This window comes from Meles meles, chromosome 12, assembly GCF_922984935.1.
Source record: "Meles meles chromosome 12, mMelMel3.1 paternal haplotype, whole genome shotgun sequence".
In the NCBI taxonomy this organism is placed as follows: domain Eukaryota; kingdom Metazoa; phylum Chordata; class Mammalia; order Carnivora; family Mustelidae; genus Meles; species Meles meles.
In genome coordinates, this window is record NC_060077.1 from 11,651,042 (window position 1) to 11,678,228 (window position 27,187).

General features: G+C 42.0%; 1 protein-coding gene across 6 annotated transcripts in view; it reads right to left on the bottom strand.

Moving 5' to 3' along the window:
* MAPKAPK5 (MAPK activated protein kinase 5) overlaps nucleotides 1-13,129 on the bottom strand; it is a 34,275-nt gene extending 21,146 nt beyond the window's left edge. For 2 of the 6 annotated variants that reach the window (XM_046024459.1, XM_046024456.1), the window contains exons 1-3: nucleotides 12,989-13,129; nucleotides 12,739-12,864; nucleotides 6,825-6,953 (exon numbers count right to left, since the gene is read on the bottom strand). Coding sequence is in view for 2 of the 6 variants with exons in the window: in XM_046024455.1 (XP_045880411.1) it covers nucleotides 12,989-13,024 (36 nt within the window). In the remaining 4 variants the exon portion in view is untranslated. The remainder of the gene's footprint in view (nucleotides 1-6,824; nucleotides 6,954-12,738; nucleotides 12,865-12,988) is intronic. The other 4 variants (XM_046024455.1, XM_046024454.1, XM_046024458.1 and 1 more) reach the window with 3 other exon arrangements.
* Nucleotides 13,130-27,187: the final 14,058 nt, after the last annotated feature.

Below are 27,187 nucleotides of genomic sequence, written 5' to 3' on the forward strand. Positions count from 1 at the left end.
TCATTGAGCAGTTGGTGTGTGTGCCAGACACAAGGCTAAGTTCAGGGATAAAAAACAGAGCTTCGGCCCAATTAATATGCAAGTCTACAAAATAAGCTTACAGGGGCGCCTGGGTGGGTCAGTGGGTTAAGCCTCTGCCTTCTGCTCGGGTCATGATCTCAGGGTCCTGGGATCGAGCCCCGCATCAGGCTCTATGCTCAGCAGGGAGCCTGCTTCCCCCTTCTCTCTGCCTGCCTCTCTGCCTGCTTGTGATCTCTCTCTGTCAAATAAGTAAATAAAATCTTGAAAAAAAAATAAAATCTTGAAAAAAAAAATAAGCTTACAATAGTCATCTCCACTTTTCTGCTGTCCAGTTCTTGATAAAGGTTCTCACTGTATAATAAATGCTCAATAACTGTGTAATATGAGACTAGAAAGGTAGACTAAAGCTATAGAGGGATATTGATTTGGGAAAGATCAGTTAGATCATTACACAACCTCGGTTCTAAAAAACTTCGGAGTTAAGGAGCTTGTCAAGGTGACACAGTGAGTTACAGGGACTAATAAGACTAGAATCTATGGCTTTGGCCTCTTCCCTAGCTTCATTCCAGCTATCAAAGTTAACGGCCTTACACTGAAGATTAGGGACAGATCTTGCCCAATCAGGGAGGTCCCAGGCTCTGTCCCCAGTCACCACCTCCTAAACAGAATTCAAACCTACCCATTTAACTCGCCTATCTCCTTCGTGTTTCCACCACATGGCCTTTAGAAGTGTTTGAGAAGACAGGGAGGAATACAGGATTGGGAAGAGGGAGTTGAGAGCATAGTCTAAGCTTCATGGGGGAATAAAACCATTTGCTGTACTCCCCCTTTTCCTCAACTCAAATGAAAACATACACTCAGAGGAAATTCATGGAAAAGAGATTCGTTCCATGGAATTATGGGACTGTTCAAAGGGCTGTTCATTCGCCCATGCTAAGAAATAACATTAGACCAAATTCTTCACTGTGCTGGTGCTTATTCAGATGGTACTCTGCCTGATACACAGCCAAAACTGCTCAACTTGTAGAGGCTCTGATGAGGCTCTGACAGGAGGTTTAGCACTTGACATTACAGAAGGTAAGAGAGGCACTACCAGGCCTATCTAAGGCCCTGATTTCTGAACTCTGTTTTCCTGACACCTCTTGTCCTCTTTGGCAGGTTTTGTTCCTGCACCTCTATGGACGGTGCCATAAACACTAACCAGTCTAAGCCCTCTAGAAGCCTGGCTGGGGAGGAGAAGCACCACTCTCTCATCTGTAAACTCTTCTCTGTGTAGATGGCCTATTTTCTCACATATTTTAATGACAAGGAGAATATAGGAAGGCATATTAAAACCCTTCACTGAAGTAAATTATGGACTACTTCAAAGGCATCAATGACAAACACCCTGATTGAATTCTGCTAAAGAAATATATATACTAAAAAAATATATATAATATACACATTTTATATATATATTTATATACATATTATATATAATATACATATTATATATATAATATACATATTATATATACATATATATATAATATACATATTATATACATATTATATACATATTATACATATACATATTATATACATATACATATTATATACATATATACATATTATATACATATACATATTATATATGTATATATAATATACATATTATATACATATATATACATATATACATATACATACATATATATATACATATATATATATATATATATATATAATATATATATATATATATACACTGCCTTAAGTTAATAAGGATATAGATACATAAAATAAAGTAATTCTTCAGAATCCTTCTAGACCAAGGGTCAGGAAACCACAATCCATAGGCAAATCTATCCATTATCTATTTTTGTAAATAAGAAACAAAATATATTTGTGACAGATATAAAAATAATGATATAGTAAAAAAAGTTAACATTTACTGGATTAAAAAAAAAGATCCAACCATAGCTGTCTGTAAGAGATATACTTTGTTGTTTTTTTTTTTTGTTTTTTTTTTTGTTTTTTTTTTGAGATATACTTTGGAATCAGAGAAGCAAACAAGTTAAAAATAAAAGGATTTAAATGATCATGCTGAGTAGACCGGGTATCTACACACAAGCAAAAGAACAAAGTTGGAAACTTAACCCCATATACAAAAGCTCAAAATGGATCAAAGACCTTAATATAAGACCTAAAACAGTAAAATTCTTAGGAAAAAACATATGACACGAGTTTTGTAACATTGTATTTGGCAATGATTTCTTGGATAAGACACCAAAGGAACAGGCAACAAAAGGAAAACTAGACAAGATGAACATGAAAACTTAAAAATTTTGTGCATCATAAAACACTATTAACAGGTAAAAAAGGCAACCCACATAGTAGAAGAAAATATCACAGATGAAGTACCTGATAAGGGATTAATATCCAGAATATACACAAATTCCTAAAACTCAAAAACAACCTGATTCAAAAAATGGGCTGAAAACTTGAGTAGACATTTTCCCAAAGATACACAGATGGCCAATAAACACAGGAAAAGGTGCTCAGCATCACTAATCATGAAGAAATACAAATAAAAACTCCAGTAAGATAAAACCTCACACCCGTTAGGATAGCTACTATCAAAAAAACAAAGAAATAGAGGTGCCTGAGTGGCTCTGTTGGCTAAGCGTCAGACTCTTGATCTCAGCACTGGTCTTAATCTCAGGGTTTTGAGTTCAAGCTCCATGGTGAGTATGGAGACTACTTAAAAAACAAACAAAATAACAAGTGTTGGTGAAGATATGGAGAAATTGGAACCCTTGTGCACTGCTGGTGGGAATATACAATGGTACATTTCCAATGTCATGAAAAACAGAATGGCAGCTCCTCAAAAAAAATTAAAAACAAAATTGCCATGTGATCCAGCAATTCCACTTCTGGGTATATACCCAAAAGAACTAAAAAAAGGGTCTTCAAGAGGTATTTGTATATCTATGTTCATAACAACTATTCATAATAGCTAAAACATGGAAAGGGCCTAAATGTCGATATACATATGATGGAATATCACTCAGCCTTAAAAAGTAAGGAAATTCACAAATATGCTACAATATGGATGCACCACGAGAATATTATACTAAGTGAAATAAGCCAGTCACAAAAAGACAAATACTGTATAATTCCATTTTTCTGAGGTGCTTAGAGCAGTCAGTATTATAGAGATGGAAAGTAGAATGGTGGTTGGTAGACACTGGGGGAAGGAGGCAGAGGAGTTACTATTTAATAGATATAGAGTTTCAGCTTTACAAGATCAAAAGAATTACACAGATGGATGGTGGTGATGGTCGCACATTATAAATATATTTAATACCAATGAAGCATACATTTAAAAATAGCTAAGATGATAAATTTTACGTTATGAGTAATTTTATTATAATTTTTAAAAAATATTTATTTGAGAGAGAGAGAGCACGCACAAGCAGGGGGAACAGCAGGCAGAGGGAGAAGCAGGCTCCCCGCTGAGCAAGGAGTCTGATGTAGGACTAGACCCCAGATCCCTAGGATCATAACCTGAGCTGAAGGCAGATGCTTAAACGACTGACAGGCACCCCTTTTTACAACTTTTTAATGGAGAAAAAAGTAAAAGGATGGAAAAAGATATACCATGAGTAACCATAAGAGAACTGAAGTAGCTATACAGACAATAAACAAAATAGGCCTTAAAACAAAAAAGGTCAGGGCGCCTGGGTGGCTCAGTGGGTTAAGCCGCTGCCTTCAGCTCAGGTCATGATCTCAGGGTCCTGGGATCGAGTCCCGCATCGGGCTCTCCGCTGAGCGGAGAGCCTGCTTCCCTTCCTCTCTCTCTGCCTGCCTCTCTTGTGATTTCTCTCTGTCAAATAAATAAATAAAATCTTAAAAAAAACCCAAAAAAGGTTAAAAAAGAGGCACTTTTTATAAGGATGAAAAGGTCAATTCAATAGGAAGATAAGATGATTATAAACATTTATGCAACCACCTGACAACAGAGTCCAAAAATATATGAAGCAAAAATTGAGAGAATATAGGAGGAAAATAGACAATTCAAAAATCAATAATAGAAAAGCTAAACAGAAAATCATCAAGATGTAGAGGATAACACTGTCAACCAACTTGACCTGACATCTATAGAACACTGCATTCAACAACAGGAGAATATACGTTCTTCCCAAGCACACATGGAATATTCTTCAGGATAAAGCATATGCTGAACCATCATCTCAGTAAATTTTTACAAACTTAAAACATATAAAGTTCTTCAACCATAACAGAATTAAGCTAGAAATCAATTAAGCTAGAAATAAAAACAAAAATTTTTAAATTATATAATACTACTAAATAATCAATGGGTCAAAAAAGAAACAGAGAAATTAGAAAATATTTTGCTCTTGGGGCACTTGGGTGGCTCAGTCATCGAGCGTCTGGCTTCAGCCCAGGTCATGATCCCATGACCCAGGGATGGAGCTCCATGTTGCAAGGAGCCTGCTTCTCCCTCTCCCACTCCTCCTGCTTGTGTTTCCTCCCTAGTTGTCTCTCTCTGTCAAATAAAAAAATAAAATCTTTAAAAAAGAAGTTCTGATCTGAATGAAAATAAAAACACAATATAGTAATCCCCCCTTATCTGTGGGGTTTCATTCCAAGACTCCCAGGGAATGCCTGAAATCAAAGCTGGTGCCAAATCCCATTTATATATATATATGTTATATTATATATATGTATGTACATATATATGTATACATACATATATATATATAAAATGTTTTTCCTATCATATATATCTATGATACAGTTTAATAATTTAGTTTATATAACGTAACATTATAAATTACAATTTATAAATTAGGCATGGTAAGAGGCTAACAATAATAAAATAGAACTGTAACAATAATCTGTAATAAAATTTATGTGAATGTGATCTCTCTCTCACACACAAATATCTTTTTGTACCACACTCACTCTTCCTCTTCTTGTGATGGTGTGAGATAATAAAGTGCCTATGTGATGAGATGAAGTGAGGTGAATGACGTATATGACAAGGCATTAGAATGCTAATGATCTTCTGATGGCTCAGAAGAAGAACTGTCTGCTTCCAGACCATGGCTGACCATGAATAACTAAAACCATAGAAAGCAAAACCATGGCTATCAGGGGACTATATGCTAAAATTTATGATGTGCAGGTAAAGTGGTGTGTAGTGTAAATTTACAGCTCTAAATCCCTAAATTAAAAAGATTACAAATCAATAACCTAAGCTTCCACCTTGAAAAAACTAGAGAAAAAGAAATACACTCAAAGCAAACAGAAATAATAAAAACTAGGGTAGAAATCAATAAAACAGGGCGCCTGGGTGGCTCAGTGGGTTAAGCCGCTGCCTTCAGCTCAGGTCATGATCTCAGGGTCCTGGGATCGAGTCCCACATTGGGCTCTCTGCTCAGCAGAGAGCCTGCTTCCCTTCCTCTCTCTCTGCCTGCCTCTCTTGTGATTTCTCTCTGTCAAATAAATAAATAAAATCTTAAAAAAAAAATCAATAAAACAGAAGACTGAAAATTCAAAACCAAAAGCTGATTCTTCAAGATGACAAAATTAACGAACCTTCAGCTAGACTGAAGAGAGAAAAAAACACAAGTTGTTAATATTAGAAATGAAAGTGGGGGCATCACAATTGACTTTACAGGAATTAAAGCATTATAAAGGATCACCATTAACAATTTTATGCCAAGAAATTAGACCACTAGATGAAATGGACAAATTCTAGAAAGACATAAATTACTAAAACTCACTCAGGAAGAAATAGAAAATCTGAATACATCTGTAACAAGAAACTGAATTAATAACAACAATAAAAATCTTCCCACAAAGCAACGACTTGACCCACAGTTTTGGTGGTAAATTCTACTAAATCACTTTTTTTTTTTTAAAGATTTTATTTATTTATTTGACAGAGAGAGATACAAGTAGGCAGAGAGGCAGGCAGAGAGTGAGAGGGAAGCAGGCTCCCTGCCGAGCAGAGAGCCCGATGCGGGACTCGATCCCAGGACCCTGAGATCATGACCTGAGCCGAAGGCAGCGGCTTAAACCACTGAGCCACCCAGGTGCCCGTCTACTAAATCATTTAAAGTGCAGTTTCTCATCTCAGCATCACTGACATTTTGAAGCAGGTACTTCTTTGTTGTTAGATTGTCCTGTGCATTATTAAGATGTTCAGGAGCATTTCTGGCCTCTACCTGCTAGATGCCAGAAGCATCCCCCACCTGCACTGAATAATCATAATGTCTCCAGACACTGCCAAATGTCTTATGAGGGACAAAAACTGCCCCCTATTGAGAACTATTGATTTGATAAAATAATACCAAACCTCCACACAAATTCTTCCAGAAAATAAAGAAGGGTATACTTCCCAACTCATCCTGAGTCACGTATTACCCTCATACCAAAGCTAGACAAAGGCATCACAAGAAAACTAGAAACCTGTATCTCTCATGACTACAGATACAAAAATCCTCGGCAAAATTATTAGCAAACTGAATACAGAAACATATAAGAATAATTTTACATCAGCCTAAGTAGGGTTTATACCAAGAATGAAAGATTGGTTTAATATCTGAAAATCGGTTAATGTTACTATATACCACATTAAGAGTAAAGAACAAAAACTGTATGATCAACTCAACAGGTGAAGAAAGAGCATTTAACAAAAATTCAATACCTATTCCTGATAAAAACTCTCAGCAAACAAGAACAGAAGGAAACTCCTCAATTGGACAAAGGACATCTACAAAACCACTTACTTAGTGATAAGTCTTTAATGCTTTCCCCCTGAGATCAGGAACAAGGCAAGATGTCCACTTTCATTCAACATTGTACCTGAGGTTCTACCCATGGCATAAGGCAAGAAAACAAAATTAAGAGCATACATCCTGTAAAGGAAGAAGTAAAATGGTATTTATTTGCTGAAAACATGATTTTTATATGTAGAAAATCCTAAAGAACCTACAAAACAACAAAAAAAAATCTAGAACTTAGCAAATGTGATAAGGATGCAAAACACATTATCAAAATACAGAAATGAACTGTATTTCTATACACTAGTGACATACAATCCGAATGAAATTAAACAATTCTAAATAGCATCATAAAGAACAAAATATTAGGAATAAATTTATTAAAGAGTATAAGATCCATACACTGAAAACTACAAATACATTGCTAAGAGAAACAGGAGAAGCCCTAATGAAATGGAGAGCTATACCATGTTCATGGATTAGAAGACAATATTATTAAGATGGCAACTATCGCAAACTGACCTACAGATTCAATGGAACCTCTGTCAAAATCCCAGCACTTTTTTTTGTAGAAACAGACAAGCTGATTCTAAAATTTGTTTGGAAATACAAAGAACCTGAAGAGGCAACTTAATTTTGAAAAAGAGAAACCAAGTTTGTTCTCATACTACCCAATTTTGGAAATTTTACTATAAAGCTTTAGTAATCAAATTAAGTATGCTACTAGCATAAGGATAGTCCTATCGATCAAGAGAACAGAACAGAGAATCCAGAAATAAATTCACACACTTATGATAAACTGGTTCTTGAAAAAGGTAATACATAGTAATTCTATAGACAAACAACAGTGTTTTGAACAAACTGTCCTGGAACAACTGGATATCCATATTAAAGACAAACAAACAAAACTTTAGACCTTTATGTAACACCACACACAATAGTTATTTCAAGTGGGTATTAGATCTGAATGAACAACTAAAAACTGCAAAATTTCTAGAAGAAAATGTAGTTGAAAAGTCTTGTAACCTGAGGCTAGGCAAAGATTTCTTAGTTATGACACCATAAGCACAATCCATAAAAGAAAAAGGAAAAAAAAGATAAACTGGACTTCATCAAAATTAAAACCATTAAAAGTGAAAAGATAAGCCACAGATTGGGAAAAATATTTGCAGATTATGTATCTGATAGTCACTTTTATTCAGAGTTTAGAGAGAACTCTTCTAACTCAATAATAAGAAAAGCAGCTCAATTTAAAAATGAGTAAAAGATTTTAATACAATTAAATACCAAGAAAAAAATATGTGAATGCCAAACATATGAAAAGATGCTCAATAGCATTAGAATTAGTTTTTACTCAGAGCATGAAAAGAACTCTTACAACTCAATAATAAGACAAATAACCCAATTTAAATATGGGCAAATGACCTGAATAGACATTTCACCAGAAAAGATACACACCAAGCGCCTGGGTGACTCAGTGGGTTAAGCCTCTGCCTTTGGCTCAGGTCATGGTCTCGGTGTCCTGGGATCAAGCCCCTCATCAGGCTGTCTGCTCAGCAGGGAGCCTGCTTCCCCCTCTCTCTCTCTCTGCCTGCCTCTCTGCCTACTTGTGATCTCTATCAAATAAATAAATAAAATCTTAAAAAAAAGAAAAAGAAAAAAGAAAAGAAAAAGATACGCAAATGGCAAACAAGCACATGAAAAGCTGACCACCAATATTAGTCATTAGTGTCAGGCGAATGTGATAACCACTACACTACGGAAACAATCATTAGTAAAATACATATTAAAACCACAATCAGAACAACTACACAACCACTAGGATGGCTCAAATGGAAAGACTAACAATACCAAATATTTGTCAGGAGGGAACAAAAATAAAAACAAAGACAAAAACAAAAAACAAGAAAGGCCCCTCAAACACTACTGGTAGGAATGAATAATGGTAAAGCTACTCTGGAAAAGTTTTGCAGTTTCTTAAAAAGTTAAGCATAAACTTACTGTACCACCCAGTAATTCCATACCTCAGTATTTACCCAGAAGAAATTAAAACAAGGGGCACCTGGGTGGCTCAGTGGGTGCTTTTGGCTCAGGTCATGATCTCAGGGTCCTGGGATTGAGCCCTGCATCCGGCTCTCTGCTCAGCAGGGAGCCTGCTTCCCCGCCCTCTCTCTGCCTGCCTCTGTGCCTACTTGTGATCTCTATCAAATAAATAAAATCTTTTTAAAAAAGTAATTAAAACAAATATTTACACAAAAACTTGTACAGGCAAGTTTTACTTATCATTTTGTTCATATTAACTAAAACTGGAAACTAGAATCTAAATGTCTATCAACTGGGGATGAATAAACAATAAAGATTACTCGACAATAAAAAAAAAAATAAAAACTCCTAATATATGCACTAAAAAGTAAGTAAAAGAAGCCAAATACATAAAACTGTATATTCTACAATTTCATTAATTTGGAATTCCTAGAGACAAAACTAGTGGCAAAAAGTGTATCAGTGATTGTCTGGAGTGGGGAGTGGGAGTAGAGGCTGACTACAGAGAGGCAAAAGGAACTTTCTAGAGGGATGGAAATATTATTTATTTCTTTTAAAGATTTTATCCATTTATTTGAGAGAAGAGAATACAGGGTTGGTGGAGGGGAGAGGTTTGGGGTGAGGAGGGGAGAGGCAGAGAGAGAGAGGGAGAGAATCCCAAGCAGGCTCTACACCCGTACAGAGACCAAGGCAGGGCTTGATCTCATAAGCAAGATCATAACCTGAGCCAAAACCGAGTCAGACACCCAATACACTAACCCACCCAGTTGCCCTGGGATGGAAATATTCTAAAACTGGATTGTGATGATTGTGACGATAGTTGCACAACTCTGTAAACTTACTAAAAAGTCTTCAACTACACACTTACATTGAGTGAATTTTATGGTATATAAATTATACTGCAATTTTGAAAATATTTTCAGAACTAAGGAGAAATGAATTTTCACTAAATTCATCAAATATTAATAACTCTGCCATATACAGGGTGCCTGGAAGGCTTAGTTGGTTAAGCATCTGCCTTTGGCTCATTGGCTCAGTTCATGACCTCTGGGGTCCTAGGATCCAGCCCGGCATCAGACTCCCTGGTAGCGGAAAGGCTGCTTCTCCCTTTCCCACCCAACTTGCTTATGTTCCCTCTCTCATTGGGTCTCTGTCGAATAAATAAATAAAATCTTAAAAAAAAAAAAAAAGAACTCTGCCATATACCAGAGAAGGCAAATATGTAAGCAATCCCTAATTCCAAAATGCTTTCTCCAGGTTTAGCTAAGTGCCTTAGGAATAGTGAGGTCATGGGGCTAGGGAAGAAGAGACAGAAATGAAAAGACAGAGCCTAAGGTTGTTGCCTTGGCCATATCCTAATTATTTTGAAGAGTAATAGGATGAGATGTTAATCAGACTGCTCTTAGGTAGTCAGGCAGCAGAAGTTGGTTTTTTTTTTTTTTTTAAGATTTTATTTATTTGTCAAAGAGAAAGAGAGATTGAGCAAGCATGAACTGCAGGCAGAGGGTGGAGAAGCAGGCTCCCTGCTGAGCAAGGAGCCCATCCCAGGACCACGGGATCATGACCCGAGCCAAAGGCAGACGCTTAACCAACCAAGCCACCCAGGTATTCCAGGAAGTAGAAGTTTAAATGGTCTGATTAGAGCCCAGGAAAACAGCTTTTCCAGCTAACTACACTGGTCTTAGACTTCACAACTGAGGGACATTCTCAAGAAAGCAAAACAATGCATACAATACAATGCCACAGAGTAGTTTTATTTGATGTGATGCTGGCTTGCTTGCAAGGGAGTAGTATATCCTAGTCAGTACTGGTTGTCAGATCCGGTTTTCAACTCCACTTATTTGTATTGGTTGGACACGCTCAAACTAGTAGGCAGACTCACCAATGACTGTCAAGTACATGAAGAAAAGCTAAAAAATTTTAAGAAAGTCAGATTGGGCAATTGTGACCAAGTGAAGAAATTAAGACTTTCTTAAAATACTCTTTAGTTGCTATGAGCTAACATTCATGAAGTTCCTACTAAATGTTAGGGATTATTGTAAGCACATTTAGATATATTTGTTCATTAAATACTCAAAAAACCCTATGAGCTGTGGAGTGTTTTATCTCCTTTCTACGAGTGGGGAAACTAAGGGACAGAGAAGTGAAGTGACTTACTCAAGGACACAGCTAATGAATGGCAAGGCTGAGATTTTAACCCATGAGTTTACCTAGAGAAACAGTGGTAACTACTATGTAACACTGCCTCCCCATTTATAGATTTATCCATTACAACTGTGTCCCTCTTCTGTTCAAAATTCCCTAGTGTTCCTCTGTACTCAAGGTCGAAGCCAAAGTCCCTACAATGGTCTACAAGTCCCTATGTGCTCTAGCTTTCCGTCACCTCCCTAAAACGTAATCACTGACCCACTGCATTCACTTTGCTGTTCCTGGATCACGCAAGACTTATACCTACCTCAGAGCCTTTGTATCTGCTGTTCCTACTACCTGTCATACTCTTCTCTGAGACAGTGGAGGATTGCTTCCTCGTTCCCTTCAGATCTCTACACAAATGTGACCTCCTTAGAGAGGCCTTCCCTGATTACTCTTCCTAAAATAATACCCCCCACCCTTCTCATAATTATAAGCACCTCGCAATGTTTATTATCTAACTCCACCATCTAGGATATAAGCTCCATGAGAGCTAGGCCATCTGGGAGTGTGGCTTTGCACCACCAGTGCCTAAGACAGCACTTGGCAAAAAACAGACAATACCTGAATCTAAAAATCTGCCACATATGTTTTGAGTCACGACCCAATCATATAACTTTAGGTAACAATTCATGACCCTGTACCAATAAAATCCAAACCAAAAGAAAAAAAAATGCAGTCTTTTAGAACCTTTATTTCTATTATTTAAGATTTGATCTTCCTTAATGTGTACGTGTATATTGCCATGCCTCCTTTAAAAGGTGAAGTTTCGGGCGCCTGGGTGGCTCAGTGGGTTAGGCCACTGCCTTCGGCTCAGGTCATGATCTCAGGGTCCTGGGATCGAGTCCCGCATCAGGCTCTCTGCTCAGCAGCGAGCCTGCTTCCCTCTCTCTCTCTGCCTGCCTCTCTGCCTACTTGTGATCTCCGTCTGTCAAATAAATAAATAAAATCTTTTAAAAAATAAATAAATAAATAAATAAAAGGTGAAGTTTCTTTGGAAAGAAAGATGACTTCTGTAACTTTGCTATACAAAAAATTATTACAAGTGTGACTTTTTAACTGTGTATTGAAGGGGGAAAATAACCCTAAGTTGCCAATGGATGCCTGTCCTTCAAGGGAAAATGAAATTCTTAAATACACTTATTTAATACTGCAAAATAAGTAAATGATACATATCGAACTTCGGGCTCAATTTACACAAGATTCTAATTTCCTAGCTACAGCCAGATGACTTTCTATTAATACCTCAAAGTTTGCCTATTAAAAAAAAGAGTAAAAAGCACATTTTTAATAACTTTTCACTTTATTTGGGTCATTTTAGAACACACATATTTGCTTTGTTTTGGTTAACAGAGCAGTAAGTCACAGAACACCATGAGCTCTTCCTCAACAAATAAAATGCTCCCTAGGAGAGGAAAAAGGAAAAGGTGAGGGAACATACGCAAAAGTAAAAACAGTATGTGCCAAAAGACAGATTTTTGTAAGAAGGCGAGCCACCCCTTCTGAAACTGCAGGTTTTGAGAAAGCTGGTTTCAAACAAATGGAGAGCGATGGATAAAGTCCAACTCTCCAAATACTGTTGTAGATCATCCGGAAACAAATACTGGCCGCACTTGGAGAGTGATCGAAAGTGGAGTAGTAGGGCCCTCTCCTTCCCACTCATATCAAGTATCTCCACTACACTCACCTTGCGATTTAGATGAGTACAAATCACATCCCTACTTTAATCAGAGAAGTCAGAGGGAGTCGGACATCCCTCCCTATATATACACAAACCATTCGCCCCAGGGCTGTAAAACGCAGTCCACGGAATCTGGAAAGACAGAAACCCGGAGTCGCTGGCATCTCTCACTCCAAGTTCTCTCCGCTTTCTGAGGATGAGCCGAGAGGAATGCCACAGGGACAAAGCGGGGAGGAAGGGGGCATCTCCCCCTTACCTTGATGGCTTTCTCCATGTCGCTCTCCTCGGACATGCTCCGTGGCGCCTCTACGGCCAGGAGCGGCGGAGACTGCGCAGCTGCCCGGTCCCACCGTAGCTGAGGGAGCACGGAGCTCGGCGTTCGGGCCCCTGGGCCTCGGGGAGACCGGCAGCAGCCGCCCCCAGGGACCGGCGGGGAGGAGGGCCCCGGAGCCGGTTCCGCTTCGGTAGGCGGCTCTAGGCTGGCGGCGGCGGCCCCCGGGGACAAGCCTTTGTGCTGGGCCCCGCGCGGCCGCCTCCCGGCTTCATCCCCGGCCGGGGAGGCAAGCTCCCGGGGCAGGGCGAGGCGAGGAGGATCCCCGTCCGGGGCGGGATGGAGAGGCCTCGCGGGGCCGCCGATTAGGCCTGGGCTCGCCAGGTCCTAATGAAGAACCTGCGCCTCCGTCTCCGCCGCCGGCACCGCTGCGAAGCCGAGGCCGCCGCCGCCGCCGCTGCTGCTCCCGATGCCGCTTCAGCGCCACACATCGCCGGGACACCCGCGCCAGGCAGCCCCGCCGGCCGGCCGCCCGCCTGCCGGCTCTGTGTCCCGCCTGAGCTTCGGGCCGCCCCTCCTGCCGCCCGATTCCTTTCCCCCACGCTGCACGCGCTCCTCGCCGCCGTCCGCGGGGGTTTCCGAGCGCCCCCAAATCACGAGGTTTATTTGCAGGCGTCTGCCAGGGCCCCCTCAGGCTGCGCCATACTCAAGACAGGCCCCGGGGCCCTCCGCAGCGCTGGCGTCGCGCTGATGGCGTAAGACGGGGGCGGAGCCACTAGAGAACGCAGCCTGACCGGAGTGGAGTTCGTGTTCCTTCTTTCCTCTCCCGGGCGGAGAAGGAGGTTCGTTCCGTCAGAAACAGCCTTCGCGAAGGAGCCTGGGCGGGATGTTTCAGCTCGGGATGAAGAAGAGGAAACGGAGGTCCTGGACGGGTCCAGCGGTAAGAGAACAGAACTGTGTATAATAACAGCAGTCATAGTAATATGTTCGGAGGGCTAATTTTACGTGAGGCTCTCTTTCGCCTACCAGGTTCTTTCTCCTTTGCAAAGGAAGCATTTGGTGCTGCGAGGTAAGTATGCTCTTAACCCCGCGTTTACAGGTTACGTAGCTGAGAAGTGGTTAAGTCAGAATTGGAACCCACGTTTGTTCCCCTTCCACTACACCAGCTACCAGTCCCAGGACCTTGTACGAACTGTTGGCAGATCCTTTTGGTGGGTCTTCATTCGTTCAGTTACGTACTGAGCACCACCGTGTACCAGCCCTACCCAGCACTTGGGAAACAACAAAAACAAGAGTCGGTACCTCCTCAGTGGATCTTACTTTCAGGAAAGCTAAGCAGCACATAAACAGAGGGAGACACAGAGTTTGTAGATACTAGGAAGAAAGTGAACAGGATGCTGAGGTAAGAGGATAACTGGATGTGGGGACTTTTCCTAGTTGATGATCAGGGAAGGGTTCCTAGGAGGTAACATTTAAGCTGAGACCTCTGAGAAACGAGAAGGAGCTGACCGTTGGAAATCTGAGGAGGAGAGTTCTGGGCGGGTGGAACAGCAGGTGCAAAAATCTTAAAGTGCAAATAAGCTGAATATAGTCAAGGAGCAGCGGAATGTTCATCGAAGCTGGAGCAGAGCAAGTAGAAGGAGAAAATAACAAAGAATGAGGTTGGAGAGGCGGGCAGGGGCTGTATCATACACCCTAGGGTCATGGTAATGACTTTAGATTTTATTCTATCACTGGAAGGTTTTTAACCAAAGAGTGATGCGGCTGAAGTTAGTTATGTTTTGAAAGATCATTCTGCTAGATAGAGAGATACGGGCAAGCAAGAGTGGAGACGTGGAGAGCTGTTAAGAGGCTACTGGAATAATCCAGATGAGAGATTATTTTGATGCTTGAACTCAGACAGTGGCAGCAAAGGTGGGGTAGATGGATTTATGGTATATTTTGGGATAGAGTTGACAGTATTTCCTGAAGGATTCGATGTGGAAAGTAAGAATAAGAAATGAAACAAGAGTAACTTATCCTAAGTCTGGCTTCAGCAACTGGAGGGATGGTGGTGCTGTTCGGTGATGGAAGGACTTGATGCCGGTGAAGGTGGGGATTCCACGGTCTTTTTCTGTCAAGGATAATTTGAGGATTTTGTATGATATAGCAGAGGATAACTCAAGTAATTGGATATATGTTGTGGTGCGGATGTCGTTGTCCTCTTTGTTGGCCATATGCCTACAGTGCATTTCTCCGCCCCCTTTAAGTAGCAACCAGTGCTCTGCTCTCCCCAGTGAAAAGTGAACGGGAGAGATGTGCACCGTTGTCGGGCTGGGTCCAGAAAATTTGTCAACAGGTGCTCTGCCTTACTCTGCCAGCTAGACGATGATGAGAAGGTTCTGGAGAAGGCAAGGCTTCAAGATGGAAGATTCCTGAGTAGAGGAGAACCCCTGCTCCACTGACTTATATATCCACCCAGGACTGTTGTATGGGAAAAAATAAACCTTTATTGTTTTGACCTTTTATGTATTTGAGTCTTTTTGTAGTAGCAGCTTTGCCTGTGCTATCTAATATAAGAGCAGTGGTCCAGCAGCGAACTTTGGGAGGAAATTTCTAGATGAATTGACATTATCCGTAACAGAAAATAAAAGGTGCTTGGATTTATTCATTTGTTGCTTCCATAATAATTTATCAGGTGCCTCACTGTGTCAGGCTCTGTGTTACATATAGAAATGCAGAGACTCATACACTGAGTCTGGCAGCTCAACTCATTGACTGTTATTCTACGTGTTCTTCAATCACATTCCAAATACCATTTTGGGGACACCAGGGTGGCTCAGTTGGTTTCAACTCAGGTCATGATCTCAGGGTCATGCGATGGAACCCCGTGTTAGGCTTTGGGCTCAGCGCAGAGTCTGATTGAGATTCTCTCTCCCTCTAGTTCACGCTGTCTGTCCCTCAAATAAATAAAAATAAAATCTGAAAAAACAAAAATTTTTTATCAGAAAGACATGTCTAATTCTTATCCCCAGTCTAAGTCAGATTTTCTTATTGTCTCATAACTTACTTTCTTGTACTTACCACAGTTTTTATTTATGTGTTTGTTTGTTTGTTTGTTATTCTTTAGTGTTCTTTCCCCAACTAGGCTGTAAATGATCTCAGGAGAAAGAATCTTACCTGTACTATTGACCACATCCTCAAAACTTAACCCACTGCAAGTGTTTAATAAATATTTTTAAAGGAATCAGTGAATGGAGAAGGCCGAGCCCAGAGGAAGGAGAAGTTTCCTCCATTTTTTGCTGGGGAGGTAGCTGTGGTAGGCAACTTCTAATGTAGCCATCAATGATGCCCACCTCTAGGTATTCATGATCTTGTGTAATCCCCTCACCCTGCTTATGGGCTGATCTGGGGACTTGCTGCTGCTGCTGCTTCTTTTTTTTTTTTTTTTTTTTTTTTTTTTTAAGAGATCATACTGCTCTTTTTTTCTTTTTTTAAGTTTGTTTATTTGTTTGTTTGTTTAAAGAGAGAGAGCACGAGAGGGGAGAAGGTGAGAGGGAGAAGCAAACTCCCCGCAGACCCAGGAGCCAGATGTGGGACCCGATCCCAGCACTCCAGAATCACGACCCAAGCCAAAGGCAGTCACTTAACCAACTGAGACACCCAGGCGCCCTGGGGACTTGCTTCTAATGATGACATGTCAGGTCTCAGATTACATTACAGAAAGCCTTTATCTTCCATCTTGGGCACCCTCTTTTACTCTCTTCCTCATTTGCTCCGAAAGAAGCCAGCTTAAATGTGAGGTTCTTTATTAGTTTCCTGGGGGCTGCCATAATAAATTACCATAAACTGGGTGATTTAAAATAACAGAAATTTTATTTTCTCACTGTTCTGTAAGCCAAAAGTCTGAATTCTATGTGTTAGCAGAGCTGTGCTCCCTTTGAAGTCTCTAGGGAAGAATCCTTCCTTACCTCTTTAAGCTTCTGGTGGCTTGCAGCAGTCCTCAGCATTCCTTGGGCAAAAGGAGTGCATTACACCAGTCTCTGTCTTCACCTGGCCTTCTTCTCTGTGTCCTCTCCTCTTATGAAAACACTATCATTGCATTTAGGGCCCACCCTAATCCAGTATGATTTTGTCTTAATTACATCTGCAAAGATGCTGTTTCTAAATAAGGTCACATTCTGAGGTTCCATGTGGACATGAATTTGGAGGGGAAGATACTAATCAGCCCACTGTAGTTGCCTAGTAGAGGGGCCCACATGTCAAGGAACTAATGTCAACTGACAATGAGAACCTGAGACCTGCCAAAGGCCACATAAATGACCTTAGAATGGATCCTCCCCCAGTTGAGCATTGAGATGATTGCAGCCTTCTGTGCCAGGAGGAGGCTCCCAGCTTAATTGTGCCCAAATTCCTGACCCCCAGAAACTGAGATAACAAATGTTTTTAGGACACCGAATTTGTAAGTAATTTTTCATGCAGCATAGATAAACTAATACAGATTTTGGTGCCTCGAAGTGGAATGCTGCCATAACAACTACCTAAAATGTGGGAGTGGCTTAGAACCAGGCAGTGATGGGGCGCCTGGGTGGCTCAGTGGGTTAAGCCTCCGCCTTCAGCTCAGGTCATGGGTCCTGGGATCAATACCCACATTGGGCTCTCTGCTCAGCAGGGAGCCTGCTCCCTACACCCCCACCCCGCCTGCCTCTCTGCCTACTTGTGATCTCTCTCTCTCAAATAAATAAAGTCTTTAAAAAAAAAAAAAGAACCAGGGGCGCCTGGGTGGCTCAGTGGGTTGGGGCCTCTGCCTTCGGCTCGGGTCGGGTCATGATCTCGGGGTCCTGGGATCGAGCCCCACATCGGGCTCTCTGCTCCGCAGGGAGCCTGCTTCCTCTCTCTCTCTGCCTGCTTCTCTGCCTAGTTGTGATTTCTCTCTGTCAAATAAATAAAATATTAAAAAAAAAAAAAGAACCAGGCAGTGAAGAGAGGCTGGAATGATTTTTAGGAGTGCATTAGAGAAAGCCTATCTTGAAGAAACTAATTAGAAATATAGGCTTTGGGGGCGCCTGGGTGGCTCAGTGGGTTAAAGCCTCTGCCTTTGGCTCAGGTCACGATCTCAGGGTTCTGGGATCGAGCCCCACATTGGGCTCTCTGCTCGGCAGGGAGCCTGCTTCCTCCTCTCTCTCTGCCTGCCTTTCTGCCTACTCTCTCTGTCAAATAAATAAAACCTTAAAAAAGAAACAAACAAACAAAAAGAAAGAAGGAAAGAAAAAGAAGTACAGGCTTTGGGGGCACCTGATTGGCTCAGTTGGTTAAGTGTCCGCCTTTGGCTTGGGTCATGATCCCAGAGTCCTGGGATCGAGCCCTGCATCCGGCTCCCTGCTCAGTGGAGAGCTTTCTTCTCCCTCTGTCCCTCACCTCATGTGCTCTCTCTCAAATAAATAAAATAATTTTTAAAAATCTGGACATTGAAGATACTGTCAGTGAGGGCTCAAAAGGAAGTGAGGGCTCAAAAGGAAGTAAGGAACGTGTTACTGGAAACTGAGGAAAGGGGATCCTGGATATGAAGTAACACAAGGTTTAGAAACAGTGTCTTCAGCCATTATGCGGAAAGGGAGAATGTTCCCAATGAAGTGGGTGATCTTATAAGGCAGTTTCTAAGCAGAAGGTACTGCCTGGTTTTTATTAAACAGGAAGGAAGCAGGGCTTGACAGTTTTGAGATTTTAGTCTCTCTAGATGGCAGCCAGTGCTAAAATTTAGCAGTGACTTTCAAGCAAGGATCAAACCCAGATTACTGCAAGGAAATGTGTCTGTCTTAGGGCTGCCGTTAGAAAATACCTGGCCTCAAAATTCATGTCCTTGCATCCAAAATACGTTCATTCCATTTCAACAGCCTCAAAAGGTAACTCTCCTACCTCAGCTCCAATGTCCAAAGAACCTAAATATCATCTAAATCACATGTGGGTGGCACTGTAGGTGTAATTCATCTTGAAACAAAATTCCTCTGTGAAATCAGGTAAGTTACGTGCTTCCAAAATACAGTGGTAAGACATATGCAGGCTAGCCATTCCCATTCCAAAAGGGAGAAATCAGAAGGAAAGGGGTGATGGGTACCAGACAAGTCCAAAATCTTGTAAGGCAAATACCATTAGCTTTTTATTTTAAGGCTGGAGAATAATCCTCTCTGGTTTGAGACTCTGCCCTCTGGACCCATTGGGGTTGCAGTCCTGTCCCTGCATCTTTGCTAGACAAGGTCCCACTCACATGGCTCTGCTAGGTGGCCCGGTCCTGCCCCCAGGCTTCAAAAGAATCCTCTCTGGCCTGTCAAAACCAAGGCATTGGCCCTGATGATTCTGAATTGCTTTTGGGATCATCTTTCTCTTTTCTTGAAGAATAGTGCACATTCACCGCCACTTAACTTTGTTGCCCTGTTTTGTAGAATCTAAGAAGTCCAGAAGCCTTCCTTCGTATCTTCCTGTCTTGGTTCTCTTCAGTTCAAACAAGCACTGTTTCTGCTCCTATAATCTCTATCATGTTAGTCTCTACTAACAAGTTTAGATGTATAATGTATAATCTCTACTCATGATAGTGTCTATCATGTGATGGTCCAACCACATCCTTCAGTGTTCTCTTTCAAACACAATTTCTAATATTTTGGAATATGGACAGGCTGAGAATTTTCTAAATCTTTAGGTTCTAGTTCTTTTTGGTTCAACAATTCTTTCTTAGGCTCATCTCTTTCCTTTCACATTTTATTAGTAGGAAGAGGAATCAAGCTGCTCTTCAAACACATCTTAGAAATCTCTGTTGAGTATCCAGTTTCATTGCTCTCAAGTTCTGCCTTCAAAGCACTAGGACACAGTTCAACCAAGTTCTTTGACATTTTGCAATAAGGATTACCCTTTCTCCATTGTCCAACACATGCTCCCCATTTTCCTCTAAGGCCTCACCAAAATGGACTTTCCCATCCACATTTCTAGCACGCACCTCTTGACTCTTCCAGCCTCTCCCCATTACCCAGTTCTAAAGTCACTTCCACATTTTTAGGTATTTGTCACAGCAACACCCTCACTTCTCAGTACCAAAATCTGTCTTCATTAGCTTCAGCTACTATAACAAAATACCATAGACCAAGCATCTTAAAAATAGACATTTATTCCTTACAGTTCTGGAGGCTGGGAAGTCCATCAAGGTGTGGGCAGATTTGACTCCTGGCAAGACCCTATTCCTGGCTTGTGGATGACCACCTTCTTGATGTGTCCCTCACATGGTGGAGAGAAAGCCACCTCGAGTCTCTTCCTTTTCTTGTAAGGACACTAATCCCATCATCCTCATGACCTCCTCCAAACGTAATGACAACCCAAAGGCCCTATCTCCAAATAACATCATGGTAGGGGTTGGATCATCAGCATATGAATTTGGTGGGGACCATAATGTGGCCTAAAGGTAAAGTAGAAGGTGTGACTATATAATAGTTTGTGAAAACTTCAGACAATCAAAGGTGGTACCTCAGAAGCCTGTTCAGTCATGGAAAAGGTCCTCTAGAGACACTCAGGGTGCTTCTCCCAGATCCTGTCAAACATAAGGCCTCTAGGATGCTTGAGGTCATTGTTCTGCAGCAGTCACAGCAGAAACTGAAGGTAGAGGAGAAGGTAGAAGGCCAGGTAGACTTTGTTCAGGGAGATTTGTGGGTGTGGCTTTAGTTTAATGGTGTGAACACCCATTAAGTTTCCAGGAAGCCCAGGAGTTCTTGAAAGAGTCATATTTGGGCTCTTGGACTGAAGGAGAAAAAGACAGCACAGGCTGAAAAGAAGCCTTCAGACCTCCAGGATTCTGGCGGAAAGCCAGCTGAGCTGCTCAGCTGCACATATGTGCTACTTTTTATGAAATAGGATGACTCAGAGTGGAGCCAAGAGCCATGGATAATCATTCTCAGGCTCTGAGAACTCCTAAGGGAGTTGCCAACATTTGCCCAGCTGGATTTCAGACTTATTGTGGGCCAGTGGCTCCTTCGTGCCTCTCAGAAGAATGTCCATCACTGTTGTCCTAGGTTGGTCCCACTGTAGTATGTTGGGGAGACAAATAATTTGCCTCCTTATTTTCGTAAGTCTACAGATTGAAAAAATCTACACGTTGAGGAAATGTACTTAAGGGATTAATTTACACCTAGACTTGATTTATTTTTGAGATTCTGGACTTCCTGCTGATGCTATAGTGGGATGAGGCTTTTGAGGCCCTTCAGAGGGAGAGGGTACATTTTGCATATGCGAAAGACATGAATCACTGGCTGCCAGAGGACAGGTTGCAGAGAGGGTAGCCTCTAGGATGGTGCCTGGTGATACCTTTGTGTAGTCCCCGCCCCCTCACTTAAAGGTGGCCTGGAACCGGTGATTTGCTTTTAATTAGCAGAATATAGCAAAGTGATGGAATATCCCTTCTAGGATTAGTTCACAAACACACTGTGAAGTCTGTCTTGGGCTCCCTCTCACTTTTTTGCTCATTAGCTCTGAAGGAAGTCAGCTGCCATGTTGTGGGCTGCCTTATAGAGGAGTACACATGGCAAAGAACTTGTCTCCAACCAACAGCCCACAAGGCCCTGAGCCCCACCAAGAGCCATGTAAGTGAGCTGGGAAATGGCTCCTCCACCATTTGAGCCATAGGACGACTGCAGCCCCAGCCAATACGTTGATCGTTGTGAGGTTATGAGTCCAAGCCCCATGCTGGGTGTAGAGATCACTATAGAAAAAAGCATTGTGGGTTTTAAGCTGCCACATTTGTAGTCATCTGTTCCATAGCAATAGATAACTGATACAGGAAGTTAAAAAGAAGAAGAGGCCTGCAGGTGAGAGGTCACAGTGACCTGGACTGGGACGATAGCAGCAGACCTCAGGGAGAAGGGAACAGATCTGAGATGTATTTTGCACATGGATTCGGCAGGAGTTGGTGATGGACTGGATGTGGAAGATGCAAGGGAAGGCAGTGGCAAGGGTCATGCCTAGGTTGTCCCAGGGCACAAGCTTCTAGTGGGTAGGGGTGACTTCCTAAGAGCAAACTTGCTGGGAGTAAAGTACTTGTGGGGGCTCAATGAGTGAAATGTAAGGCTGGGTGGATGAGAACCTGCAGCCAAATGACACCACATGTCATTTTCTCTGATGCACAAGTGCCCTTCATCAGTTTCAGAAGAGTGACCCTGCTTGGCAAGGGTTGGTGAGGATATGAGGAACCCGGAACCCTCATAAGCTCTCATACATTTTATACTGGTTAGTGTGTAAGATGATTTACAGCTGTGGAAAACAGTTTGGCAGCTCCTCTGAAAGCTAACCATAGAATCCCCATGTGTCTCAGCAATTCTATCCTAGATATATACCCCCAAAGAACCAGAAATAGGTATTCAAGCAAATACTTACAAACAAATGTTCATAGCAGCACCATTCACAATGGCTGCAGATGGAAACATCCCAGATGTCTTTCAACACATGAGCAGATTAACAAAATGTGGTATATCTATATGATGGAATATTATTCAGTCATAAAAAGGAAAGAAGCACTGGGGCTCCTGGGTGGCTCAGTAGGTTAAGCCTCTGCCTTTGGCTCAGGTCACGATCTCAGGGTCCTGGGATCGAGCCCCGCATTGGGCTCTCTGCTCGGCAGGGAGCCTGCTTCCTCCTCTCTCTCTCTGCCTGCCTCTCTGCCTACTTGTAATCTCTGTCTGTCAAATAAATAAATAAAATCTTAAAAAAAAAAAAAAAGGAAAGAAGCACTGATTCCTGCTACTAAACCTCAAAGACATGATGCAGAACAAGAGAAGCCAGAACAAAAGGTCACATATTGTATGATTTCGTTCATATGACATTTCGAGAACAGGCAAACCCATAGAGACAAAAACCAGACCAGTGGTTGCCAAGGCCTGGGTGGAGAAGGAAATTGGGAGTAACCGTTTCATTGATACAGAACTCCCTTTTAGGGTGATGAAAATGTTTTGAAATTAGAAGTGGTGGTTGTACGGCATTGAGAATGTGCTGAGTGCCACTGAATTGTACAGTTTAAAATAGTGGTCAATTTTATGTTCTGTGAATTTGACCTTAATGAAAAAAACCAATATGACAATTAGCCCCATTATTCTCAAAAGGATCTTTCCTTTTTAAACTGAATTATTTCATAACACAGTTAAAAGGCCAGTTAAAATATTAACAGACCCAGGCTACTAGATGAATTTTCTAAGTGCTTGGAACAAGGGTGGTGAACTTGTGAGTCTGACGTGTTTAGTCAGTCACTTATTGGATAATCTGCTTGAGTAACTGCCAGGGAAGTATGTTCACTTTCTTTTCCTTTGGTGGCTTGGTATAGCTCGCATTCCAAGTGGGACCTTTGAAGATTTGAGATAAGGAAGCAGTTGAAAACCATATAGCCTTTTTCCCTCCCCCCCCACCATGTTTTCCCTCTAGTTGGAGTTTCTTTTCCAATTTCAGAAGCATTGTGTATGTCATCAGTTTTTAAGAGCTGAACAAGTATAGGGCGCCTGGGAGGCTCAGTTGGTTAAATATCTGCCTTCAGCTCAGGTCGTGATCCCAGGGTCCTGGGCTCAAGCCCCATGTTCAGCTGCAGGGAGCCTGCTTCTCTCTCTCTCTCTCTCTCTTTCTCTCTCTCCGCAGCTCTGTCTGCTTATGCTCTCTCTGTCAAATAAATAAATAAAATCTTTAAAAAAAAAAAAAAAAGAATTGAACAGTCTAGCAGTTAATGCAAACAGTGGAAATCTATGAACTCACTACCAGAGGCAGCCTTTGTTAACTCTTTCCTGCTGCCCTTCTCTGAAACCAGGTTTGCATTTACCTGCCCCTAGCATAGCACCTGTAACGGCAGCTGGCTTTTGTGGAAACACAACTTACCTCCTTTCCAGAAACTCTGCAGAAACCCAAGTTTTATTCTGTGGTAGGAACTAACACCTCGAAGATAGTCTTCACCTACCTTATCTCATTTAACCTCCTAGCAGCCCTGGGAGGTGGGTGCAGACAGACAGATGACTGTCGTCAACCCTGTTTTATAGATGAGGAAATAAGACTAATCGAGATTAACTAGGCTTAACCAATCTTCAGTAATTGATCCAAAAATATTTATTGACAACTTACTGTGTGCCCAGCAATGAGCTGGATCACCCAGCTGTTAAGAGGCAGCTCATCCTGGAACCGAGAACAGACCTGATTCTGGTGCCATAGCCCCATTTTCCAACCGAAGCACCATCAGTGTAGCTGAGGCAAGGGTTATTGCAATGTGCTCCTTACTGTACCTTGCCCAGAAGTCTTCCCACCTACTCAAGACAAGAATAAATTAGTTGGTCCAAAGGCCTAGCAACACCTCTTCTAGCACAGTACTTCCAAAACCTTAAGGTGCAGACAGATCCCACGGGGATCTTATTCAAATGCACGCTTGGGTTCACTGTGCCTGAGCTGGAGCCTGAGAGTCTGTATTTCTCACAAGTATCCAGGTGATGCTAATTTATGACCCATTCTTTGCCTAGCAGGGTTCCACTGCTCCCTTAGCCACCGTCTTCAACCTTGAGAGGCCATTTTCCGTGCCTCCATGTCCCAGGCCCATGTTCCTGAGTTCAGAATAATGCAGTCCTTAAGTGGCACCCCAGTTCTTTTGTAATATATCCCTTCAGGCATTGTAACACACATTCATTGAGCACTTACTCTAGGGATACAAGTTGGTCTCTACCATCAGAGAATTCAGGGTCTAAAGAAGGAAACAGGGCTGAGTGGCTTAGTCTGTTAAGCGGCTGCCTTCGGCTCAGGTCATGATCCCCAGGTCCTGGGATGGAGCCCCACATCAGGCTCCCTGCTTGGCGGGAAGCCTGCTTCTCCCTCTCCCTCTGCCTGCTTCTCTGCCTACTTGTGCTCTCTCTCTCTGTGTCAAATAAATAGATAAAGTCTTTAAAAAGAATAATGAAGGAAACAGATCAAGTAAAAGATACTATAGGCAACACGTGGAAGTCTGGGCTAAGTACAAAGTGCGTGTAGGGCTGGAGGAAATACCAGGTCCTGAAGGAAGTGAGTTGAGTACCATTCCAGAGAAGACATGGGGTGGGGACTGGTGCTGATGATTTAAGACATTGTAGTGAGAGTGGAGGGACCAGCAGCATGTTTGCCAGGGCAAGTCAAATGAAGGAGAAGCTCCAGGACTCAGTGCTCAAGAGTTATGGGGTTATCAGATCCAAGGATAGCTGATGCTCCAATGCAGTCAAGTTCTGCTCCAGCTGGACAAGTCGTGCGATCCCTCCCAGCGGTTACTGCCTGGTGAACAGCTCATCATCAGTCAGAGCGAAAATGTTTTGCTCAATTGTACAGAAAGAACGTGCCCAGAGGCACACTAATCATCACACCCCAGGGGGGCTCTTTCTCCAGGTGACATGAAAATTCCAGTAACAAACTGAAAATCAGCAGGAGAAACCGACTGGAACACTGGTTTTCTGTTGTGGTGGTGTCTTCCTTTTTTAACTGTGATTTTTTCGAAATTAAATTCTCCCTATTGTGTTTGCTGGTTATAAAAGTAATATTACCTGAATATCCATTAGTAGGGGCTCGTTCAATAGCTTATAAACACTTATGCATTAAGTAACAGGGTAGCCATTGGACAAGAGGCCTGTTATATGCACTGAAATGAAAGATGCTCATAGTAGAAAAAGTGAAAAGCAGTAAGATACTAAGCGTTCGAGATAAAGGCAGTGCTTCTCATAAGTAATAATGAACGATTGTATAAAAGTTTATTATTGACACACACACGGTTTTCTATACTTCAGATGTTTTTATATGCACTTGTAAATGTGTGTTTGTCGTGAGATAGTCTGGGATGTGCAGACCAGCAGGAAGTACAATTATTTGTGGCAGGTGGTTGATTTATCAGTTACCACTCTTCTCCAGGAAAGGTCCTTGATTTGCTGAACAAGTCTGGAGGTGAGTGAGGGGGAGCAGAGTGTGCCCAGCTGGTTTGCTGTGTGGCGGAAAAGGATGAGTCAGGGGAATGCTGGGAGAGAGGAAAAGGAGGGGCCATGGAGAGTGAAGAACAAGAGAAAAGGAAACCCCTGGGCTAGGGGGAAGGGAGAGGATGCGTGTGGGGTAGGAAAGGACTGGACTGATAGTTCGAACCCCATGTGACGTGTCACTTCCCCTTGTTCCTCCAAAAAGCTTCAATAAGTTTTGCTTTCAGGCATATTTTTGCTTCGGAGCAGATCTACACAGTTCTGAGTCCCGTTTCAAGATTAGCACTGGGTGATACCAGAAGCTGCCCAGCAGGGCCCAGTCACGTCTGAGTTTGTTATGTGATTTTTTTCCCCCTGCAAAAATGGAAATCTAACCAAGAGAAATGAAAATATGTCCACCCAAACACTTGTGCGTGAATGTTCCTATCAGCATGATTCATAATAGCCAAAAAGTGAAAACAGAAGATGAATAGATAGACAAAATGTGACCTGTCCCTATGCTGAAATAGTATCGGGCCATACAAAGGCAAGAAGTGCTGATGTGCGCTACACTGTGCATGAATCTTGAAAACATTCCACTAAGTGAAAGAAGCCAAACAGAAGAGGCCACATACTGTATGACTCGACTTACATGAAATGTCCACGACAGGCAAATCTTTAGACACAAGCCAGGGAGGAGGGTAATTGGAGGAATGGGAAGGGGGGCAGTTGGGAGATGAAAGCCAAGGAGTATGGGTTTCTTTTTTGGACGATGAAAATGTTCTACAATTGTCTGTGATGATGTGAATGTACTAAAAATTTGAGTGATGTGCTTTAAATAGTTGAATTGTATGGTATGTATGATATACAGCAATAAAATTGTTCGAGTAAGGGATGGAGGGAGGGAGGGAAGGAAAGATGGGAGGAAGGAAGGAAACAAAGGGGAGCCAGCCTTCCTTTCTTGTGATAGACCAGTGTCTGTCAAACTTTAATAGACATACCAACCATTGAGGACCTTGTTAAAATGATTCCTAGGTGTGGGAGTGGAACCTGGGGTTCTGCATTGCTTGGAAGCTGCCTGGTGATGCAGTTGCTTCCACCTGGTCCTAGGTGGCTCTGGTGAGCGAGTATAGACACCTCATGGTGCCCGTCACTCAACAGCCCCTGCCTAGGTGATGGGCCTAACTACAAGTGAGTGCCGTATGATCCCATCCTCCAACCACAGCTGACTGGCTCAGGAATGGGCATC